The 11670-nt window shown below is 44.9% G+C and overlaps 1 protein-coding gene across 2 annotated transcripts; it reads right to left on the bottom strand.

Annotated features, from left to right (window-relative positions):
• Positions 1-432: 432 nt before the first annotated feature.
• Ccl26 (C-C motif chemokine ligand 26) lies at positions 433-6033 on the bottom strand. Of its 2 annotated transcripts, none has more exons than XM_048434018.3 (4): positions 5807-6033; positions 3116-3263; positions 2897-3026; positions 433-675 (listed from the first exon to the last, which is right to left on the bottom strand). In XM_048434018.3, the coding sequence occupies exons 2-4, from the start codon at positions 3210-3212 to the stop codon at positions 579-581; spliced, it is 324 nt and encodes a 107-aa protein (XP_048289975.1). In that variant the 5' UTR covers positions 3213-3263; positions 5807-6033; the 3' UTR covers positions 433-578. The 2 variants fall into 2 exon arrangements, with proteins under 2 accessions (XP_048289975.1, XP_048289973.1); XM_048434016.3 differs by lacking the exon at positions 5807-6033 and adding an exon at positions 4952-5057.
• Positions 6034-11670: the final 5637 nt, after the last annotated feature.

The following is an 11670-nucleotide window of genomic DNA, read 5'->3' as shown; positions in this document are numbered from 1 at the left end:
TCATTCTCTAAATCATCATCATCAACAACTTGAGACAGGGTCTTATTTTGTAGTCCTGGAAGGCCTGGAACTCATTATATAAACCAGATTGATCTCAAATTCAAAGAGATCTGCCTGTCTCTGTCTTCTGGGTGCCAGTATTAAAGGTGTATGCTACTATTCCTTGACAGTCAAATCTTTCTAAAATTATATTTATTTATTCTCTCTCTTTCTCTCTCTCTCTCTCTCTCTCTCTCTCTCTCTCTCTCTCTCTCTCTCTCCCTCTCTCCCACTCTCCCTCTGTACCTATGCATGTACCATGATGCACACACAGAGGTCAGAGGGCAACTTTCAACAGTTGGTTCCCTTTTTCCATCACATGGGTCCCAGGGATTGAACTCAGGTCGTCAGTCTTGGTGGTAAGTGTCTTTACTCACTGAGCTACCTTGCCAGTCCTAGTAAAATCAAATCTTTATTTTAAAAACCTTCAATAAAAACCATGTCCTCCTTCCACCAGGACCACGAACACTATAAATGAATCCATCAGGTTCTGTGAGGGCAAAGGAGCCAAGAGTCTTTCGGCTAAAAGTCCAGTAGAGTCACAGGTGCTTCTGAGCATTCAACAGAGAAATGTATCTCTGCACCCACTTGGCCTGTGGTTGGACACAGACTTTCTGACCTCGTTTTGTAGTGAATCTGTAGGAAAGAGATAAGACGTGAAGGTCAACGTCCTTGGCTTATGAAGCTATGAAAGAGGAGGGTGAGTTAGTATAACGAAGCGTTCTCCCCTGTTCAACACAACTGCTACACTCTGTTCCTGTCCCATCTTCTGCTGATTCTGCTTCTCTCTCCATTTCCCATGGAATCTACGCGCTCTCAGGCCTGCAGACCCCAGGACTCATGTTTCAGAAAGTCTAGTTGCCAGGCAATAACTATACTGTGACCCTAGCTTTCCTTTAAACATAACAGCTTTATTGAGACACAGTTCACACACTCTGTAAGCACACTTTTGGTATGACTAGGGATGATGCTACTATAGCTTAGCTGTAGAGCTCCTGCCTGGAATTTCCCAGTGAGGGGCTGGGGTGTGACTCTGTGATAGAGTTCCTGCTTGGAATTCTTCAGTAAGGGGCTTTGGTGGAGGGTGACTCAGTGGTAGTGTATTTTCCTACCATGTAGAAAGCCCTAACTTCAATTCCTAGTAAGGTAAATAAATAAATAAACTTAAAATGTGAGTACTTGTTGGTTAATAGCCTTCAGCATATTCCTAGACTAGAGAACTATAGCCTAAACAGTTTTAATCTTTCGTGTGTGTGTGTGTGTTGAAGTATAATCCAGAGCTTTATAACATTAAATAAATGCTTGACCACTGAGTTACACTACAGCTCAGCATGATGAATTTTAGAGGGCAGAAAGGAACCCCATATGAGCACGCCACTTCATTCCTTTTTTATATGTACTTTTAAATTAAGTGTTATTTATTTGTTGTGGAGGGGAAGAACACATTTACTACAGTGCATATATGGAAGTCAGAGGACAGTTTGCAGGGATTTGACTTTCTCTCTCCATCACAGAGAGCTAGGAGAGCAAACTCAAATGATTAGGTTTGGTTGCCACCAATTCATAATTCTTTTTTTTTTTTTTTAAAGACAAGGTCTTACTATGTAGCCTTACTAAAAGGCCTCAAATTCACGATCCTTCCACCCCAGTCTCCTGAGCGATGGGATTAAAAATTACACCACCATGTTCTTCTTGTGCTTTTATACCCAGCTCTCAAAGCACGGCCTGCTCTATGGTCTGGAAGTCAGGATCTAACTCTCTCAGAGACACATGTGTTTCTGCAGAGAGAGGGCTCTAACCTATCTTGGTGGTTAGTTTTTATTTTAAACTTAAAATCTAAACTCATCTAGAAAGGAGTCTCAATGAAAGATTATCTAGATTAAGTTGGCCTGCGGACATGTCTGGGGGGCTATCTTGCATATATTCATTGAGGTGGGAAGACTTGCCCACTGTGGGAGGCACCATTCTTCAGACAGAGGACTCTGAACTGTATAAGAGAGGAGAAACCAAGCTGAGCTTTGTCGTGCATGCATCAATTCACTGTTCTCTGCTCTTGACTGTGAAAATAATTATGACTAGTTGACTAGCTACTTCAAGATTTTGCTACCTTGTCTTTCCAGCAATGACGGACTGCTTCTTAGCCTCAGCTGTCAATGTCGTCCTAGCCTGGGGTCATCTGAAAAACCTCAACTAAAGAATTATCTCAATAAGATTGATCGATGGCCACATCTGTAAACAACTGTCTTCATCAATGATTGATGTGGGAGAACCCAGCCAACTATCGGTGGTGTCATTCCCTAGACAGCAGCTTCGTTAGCAGGTGGGCCTGGACTATTAGAAAGCTAGCAGAGACCATGACCGCAGAGCAAACTCATCAAACAGTGTTCTTTCATATTCTACCTCAAGATCTGACTTCCCTCCATGATGGGGTGTGATTTGAAATAAACCCTCTCCTCCCCAACTTGCTTTTTTTTTTTTGGAGACAGTATTTCTCAGTAGCTTTGGAGCCTGTCCTGGAACTAGCCCTTGTAGACCAGGCTGGCCTTGAACTCATAGAGATCCTCCTGCCTCTGCCAAAGGCGTGCACCATCACCGTCCAGCAGCAAGTTACTTTTGGTCATGGTATTTACTTTTGGCCATGGTATTTAACATAGCCACATAAAGCCAGCTAGAACAGACTGTTACCTGGAATTTCTCCCTTAAGTTGCTTTCATCCAAGTATTTTATCCCAGACACAAGAAACAAAACTGAGATACTTGTGTCCCAGATCCCCATCCTGGTGTCCAGTCTGTCACTGTGGACATCCACCCAGTCCCTGCCCGATGATGCGGCTGATGCAGCAGCACCTAACACTCACATCACGACCTTTTGGAGACAGCTGTCTTTGGCGAGCTCGTAAGAGTACACCCAGTTCCACGGGAGCATCTTGTGGTTGAAATTGAGGCAGCAGGGTTGCTGAATTGAGTGGAGGGTTGCTTCACTGCCATCTAAACAACACAAGGAGAAATGACCTTGAGGCTGTCCTTTGCAGGAGGAGCTTCCAGGGGAAAAGGGGGGAGGGGTACCAGCTACGTACCAGTGGCAGCTCCAAGGTGGACACTGAGGAAGAAGGCCAGGAGAACAATGGAACTCAAAGGGAAGGTCTTCATGGTCCATTGACCTGGGCTCTTCATAGACGCCTCCTGAGTTCCTCTTGTCTTGTCTTCTATGAGGTTGTGTAGTACCTGAAGAACATTCCAGAGAATTTTCTAGTTGAAAACAGAGAGAAAAGGAGGCCAGAAGAGGCACTGGATTCCCAGGACTTAGAATTACAGATGGTTTTAAGCCACCGACATGGCTCCTGAAACATGAATTCGGATCCCCTGAGAGAATAAATGTTCTTAACTGTTGACCCATCTTTCTAACCCCTCACCTTAGTTTTCCGTTTCATTTATTTATTTATTTTTTATTGTTGTTGTTTGGTTTTTTGAGACAGAGTTTCTGTGTGTAAACTCCCTAGTTGTTCTAGAACCCACTTTGTAGACCATGCTAGCCACAAACTCACAGAGATTCCCCTGCTTCTGACTCCCAAGTGCTGGGAATAAAGGTGTAAGCCATTATCACCCAGCTTTTACTTTATTGTATTTTATTTTTTTAAGATAAAGTCTATCTATGTAGCCCAAATTTGTGATCCTCCTGCCTTAGCGTCCTGAGGAGGACGTCCAAATATATTTTGGAAAAGGATATTATATATCATTTAACTCTTTAAATAAATAAAGGGTTTATTTTAAATTTGTAATTATGTACATATTTGTGGAGAGGTGGTATGAGCTTGGGAGCACAGGTGCCTGTGGAGACTAGAAGAAAGTCTGGGTCTCCTGAAGTCCTGAGCCACCCAAAGTGAGTACTGGGAACTGAACTTGGGTCTTCTGCAAGAACAGTTCTTGCTATTAATCAGTGAGCCATCTTTCCACGCCCAGATTCAACCCTTTTCAAACCACCTCCCTTCTAGTCATCTGGGTTATTTTGATGACTTCCAATAACAGTGAGTTCATTACCTAATCCATCCCAGCTCAGGGTAGCTATACATGTAACCATATTCTTTTTTTTTAAAGATTTATTTATTTATTATATATACAACATTCTCAGTATTCTGTCTGTCTGTATGCCTGCAGGCCAGAGGAGGGCACCAGATCTCATTACAGATGGTTGTGAACCACCATGTGGTTGCTGGGAATTGAACTCGGGACCTTTGGAAGAGCAGGCAGTGCTCTTAACTGCTGAGCCATCTCTCCAGCCCCCATAACCATATTCTTAAATCCTTCTAAAAATTCAGCTAGGCAAACCCCTTTAATCCCAGCACTCTGGAGGCAGAGGTAGGCAGATCTCAGAGTCTGAGCCCAGTCTGCTCTTTAAAAAATAATCTTCCAGGGGCTGGAGAGATGGCTCGGTGGTTAAAATCACCGGCTGCTCTTGCAGAAGACCCAGGTTCAATTCCCAGCAACCACATGGCAGCTCACAACCGTCTGTAACTCCAGTTCCAGGGATCCGACACCCTCAAACAGATATATATACACAGTCAAAACAAAGCAATGCACATGAAAAATAAAACCTATAAAAATCTGATTAATGTATAGGTTCTGTCTGTGGCTGTCCTATGGTTAGTGATCACTGTGTTACTTTTACGAGTCAGAATCCCTCCAAGTTGTGGGCGAGTCCGTCAAAGGGTTTCTGCAGGAATCTGTCTTCTCTGCCCTGTACATAGCACAATGCTATGACCAGGGCTTTGAGGCTGTCCACTTCTCTTTCATTATTCTTAGTTTTGGTCCAGGAGATCCAATCCCAAGCCTGAGCATACCCATCATGTCAGCCCCCTGGGCCCTATTCCATTCCCAGTTGCCCGTCCCCTGCGGTTAAATTCCCCGCTCCATACCCTCCAGGTTGCTGGCTGGGATCTGGCTTTTGTATGGATGTCCCAGAGCCCTCCATCTGGGATGTTTCCCAAGGTCTGGTCAGCCATTTGAACTTCTGCTGCCATGGATACCCTTCTAAAATTCTTCTGTTGTCATGGTCACAGGGATGGAACAGACTGCTCACTTGTCCAGGCTTCCTGCCTTATGTCCCTTGGATCATAGACTGGTGTGTTCCCATCCCCCAAATCCGTATGTTGAAGCAATAACCCCTCAGTGTACCTATGTTTGGAAATAAGAACTTTAAAGACTCATCTTGGTTGTTTTGAGACAGGGGCTCACTATATAGCCCTGGCTAGCCTGGAACTTACTACATAGACCAAGTTGGCATCAAACTCCCAGAGATCTATCCACCTCCTCTGCCTCCCAAGTACTGGGATTAAAGGTATGCCCCACCACGCCTGGCGACTTTTATTTTTATTATTTTAAATTATGTGTATGTGTACATCTTTGTGGGTGTGCATATGAGTGTAGTTGCCTGTTATGGCCAGAAGAAAGAGTCGGGTCCTCTGGAGCTGGAGTTACGGAAAGTTGTAAGCCTACTGAGATGGGTTCCAGGAGCTGAACTTGGGTCTTCTGGAAGAACAGTGGGTTCTTATCCATGTCTTGGAATATCACAAAGCAAAGACAGGAGAGGAAATGGATCCCCACTGTGATCTGGAAGGCTCCACTCTCCATTAACCTTCTTCCCCCAGTTAGGCCTTCCCTCCCTCCCAAAGGCTTCCCACATATCGCCAAACTACCACCAGCCAGATACTCTATGTTCAAACACTCGCGCCGGGGTGGGGAGAGTGTGGGGGCGGGGGAGACTATCTTACTTTCAAAGCACAGCAGAGGAAAAGGCAGGTCAGTTCACAGGCTGGCTTTCTGAGCAGGTTTCCCCCAGGCTGTGACCACAATGGCTCTTGGCTGAGCGAGGACACCGGAGCAATGGAAAAATCACAGCCGAGTAGATAAGGTGAGCCACAGGGGAAGACCAGAAAACCATGTCCAAACCTTCAAGAGCCCAAAAGGGGAAACACAAGTCTAGAGGCTACACCGCCCACAGCATAAAAGCATACTGCCAGTTGCCTAGGAGACATGCAACTGTTTTCATTAGATCACTCCTGTTCTGAGACACAATTTCCCAGGCAAATATGGCAGCCTGGCAATTCCCATGGCTTCCTGAATATGTAAGTGTCTTCCACTGGCCTTGAAATTACTTAGGAGTTAGGACTGAGGATGTGGTTTGGTTGGTAAAGTGTTTGCCTAGCGTCTTAGTTAGGGTTTCTATTGCTGTGTTAAAACACTGTAGCCAAAATCAAGTTGGGGAGGAAAGTGTATTTAGCTTACACTTCCATATTTGTCATCAAAGGAAGAAAGGGCAGGAACCTGGAGGCAGGGGCTGATGCAGAGGTCACGGAGAGTGCTGCTTACTGCCTTGCTCATTGTGACTCGCTCAGACTGCTTTCTTTCTTTAAAAAAAAAAAAAGATTATTAGCTGGAGTTGGTAATACACGCCTTTAATTCCAGCACTCCGGAAGCAGAGGCAGGTGGTTCTCTGTGAGTTCAAGGCCACCCTGGTCTACAAAGTGAGTTCCAGGACAACCAGGACTGTTACACAGAGCAACATATCTCAGGGAAAAAAATACTTTTTTTTCTGTAAATTGTTTTGCCTACATGTATGTCTGTGTGAGGGTGTTGGGTCCCTAGAAACTGGAGTTACAGACAGTTGTGAGCTGCCATGTGGATTCTGGGAATTGAACCTGGGTCCTTTGCAAGAGTACAAGAGTAACCAGTGCTCTTAACCACTGAACCATCTCTCCAGCCCTCTCAGCCCGCTTTCTTAGAAAACCCAGGACTATCAGCCCAGGAATGACTCCACCCACAGTGGACTATGACAACCCTAATTTTACTTATTTATTTTTTTTAGCATTTACTACTTACTTTATTTTCCTGTATGTGTGTCTGCATATATGTATGCACCTATTTGTGTGAGTACCCACAGAGGCCAGCAGGAGGCAACTGATGCCCTGGAGCTGGAGGTGAAGACAGAGCCATGTGAGGTGGATGCTGGGAACTGAACTCAGGTCCTCTGCAAGAGTGCCATGAGCTCTTAATCACTGAGCCATCTCTCCAGTCCCACCTAATTTTATTTTATTTTTAATTAATTTTTAATATATATTTTTATTGATATTTATTGAGCTCTACGTTTTTCTCTGCTTCCCTCCCCATTTCAACCCTCCCACAATGTCCCAGTGCTCCCAATTTACTCAGGAGATCTTGTCTTTTTCTACTTCCCATGTAGATTAGATCTATGTAAGTCTCTCTTAGTGTCCTCATTGTTGTCTAAGTTCTCTGGGATTGTGGTTTGTAGGCTGGCTTTCTTTGCTTTATGTTTCAAAACCACCTATGAGTGAGTACCTGTGATAATTGTCTTTCTGTGTCTGGGTTACCTCACTCAAAACAATGTTTTCTAGTTCCATCCATTTTCCTCAAAATTCAAGCTGTCGTTATGTTTTTCTGCTGTGTAGTACTCCATTGTGTAAATGTACCACATTTTTCTTATCCATTCTTTTGTCGAGGGGTATTTATGTTGTTTTCAGGTTCTGACTATGACAAACAAAGCTACTATGAACATAGTTGAGCACATGTCTTTGTGGCATGATTGATCATCCTTTGGATATATACCCAAAAGTGGTATTGCTGGGTCTTGAGGAAGGTTGTTTCCTAATTTTCTGAGAAGTTGCCACACTGACATCCAAAGGGGTTGTACCAGCTTACATTCCCACCAGCAATGCAGGAGTGTTCCCTTTTCCCCACAACCTCTCCAGCATAAGTTGTCATCAGTGTTTTTGATCTTGGCCAGTCTTACAGGTGTAAGATGGAATCTCAGAGTTGTTTTGATTTGCATTTCTCTGATGACTAAGGATGTTGAACATTTCCTTGAGTGTCTTTCAGCCATTTTAGATACCTCTGTTGAGAGTTCTCTGTTTAGGTCTGTACTCCATTTTTTTTTATTGGATTATGTGATCTTTTGGTGTTCAATTTCTTGAGTTCTTTGTATATTTTGGAGATCAGACTTCTGTCTGATGTGGGGTTAGTGAAGATCTTTTCCCATTCTGGAGGTTGTTGTTTTGTCTTGTTGACCATGTCCTTTGCTTACAGAAGCTTTTAAGTTTCAGGAGGTCCCATTTATTAATTGTAGTGAGGGGCTGCGGGCAGGCCTGCTTTTTGCCTCACCCGGCTCCCGCACGGCTAGCTTAGTCCCAGAAATAATAACACACAAATTGTATTCATTTAAACACTGCCTGGCCCATTATCTCTAGAGAGTTAGTTACTGACTAACTCTCATATCTTGATATTAACCCATTTTTAATAATCTGTGTAGCACCTCGAGGTGGTGGCTTACGGGAAAAGATTCAGCATGTCTGACCTGGTGGCTGGCTCCATGGCGTCTGCCTCATAGCCCTCTTCCCAGCATTTGTTTTGTTTTCTCCGCCTACCTAATTTTCTGTCCTATCAAGGGGCCAAGGCAGTCTCTTTATTGACCAATGAAAATAACACAATAGACAGATAACCCTCCTCCATCAATTAATTGTTTCTTTCAGTGTCTGTGCTGCTGAGGTTCTATTTTGGAAGTGGTTCCCTGTGCCAATGTGTTCAAATGCACTTCCCGCTTTCTCTTCTCTGAGGTTCAGTGTGGCTGGCTTTATATTGAGGTCTTTGATCCATTTGGACTTGAGTTTTGTGCATGGTGGTAGATATGGGTCTATTTTCATTTTTCTACATGTTGATATCCAGTTATGCCAGCACCACTTGTTAAATATGCTTTCTTTTTTCCATTTGATATTTTTGCTTCTTTATCAAATATCAGGTATTTGAAGATGTGTGGATTGATCTCCGGGTCTTTGATTCGATCCCATTGGTCCTCCTGTCTGTTCTTATGCCAGTACCAGGCTGTTTTCAGTACTGTAGCTCTGTAGTAGAGTTTGATGTCAGGGATTGTGATGCCTCCAGGAGTTCTTTTATTGCCCAGGATTATTTTTGCTATCCTGGGTTTCTTTGCTTTTCCAAATGAAGTTGAGTACCATTCTTTTGAGGTCTTTGAAGAATTTTGCTGGAATTTTGATGGGCACTAATTTATTTTTAATTGACATTCAAAATGCTGGGTTTCTTATGACATTTTCATACATGAATGTCAGAGACCTTACTCACATTCACCCCATTACCCTTTCTTACCTCATCCTGATCCCCTTCCCCGCCTTAAATAGCCCTAAATACTTCCATGACATACGTGTGTATACACTGTACTTCCATGACATACGTGTATGTACGCTGTACTTCTAACAACATATGTGTTCTGGCTGGTTTTGTGTGTCAGTTTTACACAAGCTAGAATCATCAGAGGAAGGAACCACGTTGTGGAAATGCCTCCTTGAAATCCAGTCGTAAGGCATTTTCTCATTTAGTGATCAATGCGGGAAGGCCCAGGTGGAGCCATCCCTGCTGCTGGTCCTGGCTTCTATAAGAAAGCAGGCTGAGTAAGTCATGGGAAACAAGCCAGTAAGCAGCCCCCCTCCATGGTCTCTACCACTGGGATCCTTCCCTGTCTGAGTCCCTGTCCTGACTTCCTTCAGGGATGAACAGCAATGCTGAAGTGTAAGCCTAATAAACCCTTTCCTCCCCTCCTTGCTTTTTGCTCATGGTGTTTTGTTGCAGCATTAGAAACCCTAACTAAGACATATACATATGGATGCTTAAAAATAGGTTCTTTGAATAAAAGAAAACACATAAAATTTTCATCTGAGTCCCGCTGGTTTTGTTTTTCATGATCTTCAATTCCATCTATGTACTGGCTAGTTTTATGTCAACTTGACAGAAGCTAAAATCATCAGAGAGGAAGGAGCCTCAGCTGAGAAAATGCCTCCATGCAGTACAGACATAGGACATTTCCTTCCTTCCTTCCTTCCTTCCTTCCTTCCTTCCTTCCTTCCTTCCTTCCTCCCTCCCTCCCTCCCTCCTTCCCTCCCTCTCTCCCTCCCTCCCTCTCTCCCTCTGGAAGAGCAGGAAGAGCTACCGACCTCTGAGCCAGCCCTCCAGCCCTCCAGCCCTCCAGCCCTCCAGCCCTCCAGCCCTCCAGCCCTCCAGCCCTCCAGCCCTCCAGCCCTCCAGCCCTCCAGCCCTCCAGCCCTCCAGCCCTCCAGCCCTCCAGCCCTCCAGCCCTCCAGTCCTCCAGCCCTCCAGCCCTCCAGCCCTGTGTTGTTTGCCTAGTGCGAGCTGTTCTGAGGAGAGTGAGATGGAAACCCACGGCTCTGACTTTCAGTTCCCTGGTGGCTACTAAATAAGGAATATTGAGAACATTTCGTGTGTTTTCTGGCCACTTACACTTCTCCTTTTTAGAGTTGCCTTTTCAATTTATTTGCTTGGAACTTCTGTTTTTCTTATTGATGATTGGAGAAATTACTTTTCCCGATTATGCAACTTAGGAATTGTAGCTAACTTTGGGAAGGGGTGGGGGCTCAGTCTATTCCTAGGAAATTGAGCTCTGCCTTCAGCTGCATTGCCTTCTTTGCTTTTGTTTTTATATTTATTTATTGTATATATGTGCATGCACGTGTGTGAGCATGTGTATGCACAGGAGCACATTTGTGTGGAGGCTAGACAGCATTTGGTGTCTTCCTCCGTCACTCTCCACCCCTTGTGTGTATGTGAGTATTGTGTGAGAGTGTGTTGCACTCTGCCCGTGTGTATGTGAGTGCATGTGCACTCCACCCATGTATATATGTGTGTGTGCACTCCACCCATGCATGTATGTGTGTGTGCACGCCATCCATGTATATATGTGTGTGCACTCCCATGTGTGTATGTGTGTGTGAGTGTGTGTTGCACTCCATCCGTGTGTATGTGAGTGTGTGCACTCCACCCATGCATGTATGTGTGTATGTGTGAGTGTGTGTTGCACTCCACCCATGTGTGTATGTGAGTGTGTGTGAATGTGTGTGAGTGTGTTGCATGCCGTGAGCATGTGAGTGCATACACATGGACATGAAAACACAGAGGCCGGAGGAAGACATCAATGAGTTCCTCTCTTTTCTCTATCTAATTCCCTTGAGAAAGGGTCTCTCACTGAACCAAGGCTCACCCTTTCATCGGTCATAGCTAGCTGGTCCGTCCGCTCCACGGTCAGCCTGCCTCGGCTCCACCGGAGGCTCCAGGTGCTCCCCACCACACTTGGTTTTTACGTGGATGCTGGAATTTGTATGCGGAATTTAGTCTCAGGCCCCGCCTTAGTCAGGGTTTCTATTGCCGTCAAGAGACACCATGACCAGGGCAACTCTTATGAAGGAAAGCATTTAATCGGGGCTGGCGTACAGTTCAGAGGTTCAGTCCATTTCCGCATGGCAGAAAGCAAGGCAGCACACAGGCAGACACGGTGCTGGGGAGGTAGCTCAGAGTTTTAGCTCGGGATCTGCAGGCAGCACGGTCTGGCTTGAGCTTCTGAAACCTCAAAGCCCACCGCTAGGGACACATTTCTCCAGCAAGGCCACACCTCCTAGAAGTTCCACTCCCTGTGAACCTGTGGGGGCCACTTTCATTCAAACCCCCACAGGTCCTCACGCTTATACAGCAAACACTCTGACCACTGGGAGAGCCAGTGTTAACAGCAGAGCAACGTCTCATCCCTCGGAGCAGCAAGGAG

This window comes from Myodes glareolus, chromosome 2 (assembly GCF_982192425.1).
Source record: "Myodes glareolus chromosome 2, mMyoGla1.1, whole genome shotgun sequence".
Taxonomy (NCBI): Eukaryota; Metazoa; Chordata; class Mammalia; order Rodentia; family Cricetidae; genus Myodes; species Myodes glareolus.
Note: the sequence above shows the minus strand (reverse complement) of the source record. Positions and strands in the feature narration are given on the sequence as shown.

What these genes read in the sequence shown, in the direction of transcription:
- Ccl26 (XM_048434016.3), bottom strand. Translation starts at nt 5,056, where the DNA reads ATGGCAGCAGAAGTTCAAATGGCTGACCAGACCTTGGGAAACATCCCA. An exon ending in CCCAGCCAGCAACCTGGAGG is followed by an intron (nt 3,264 to 4,951) that starts GTATGGAGCGGG and finishes AATGTTCTTCAG; the next exon opens with GTACTACACAACCTCATAGA. An exon ending in CCACCTTGGAGCTGCCACTG is followed by an intron (nt 3,027 to 3,115) that starts GTACGTAGCTGG and finishes TGTGTTGTTTAG; the next exon opens with ATGGCAGTGAAGCAACCCTC.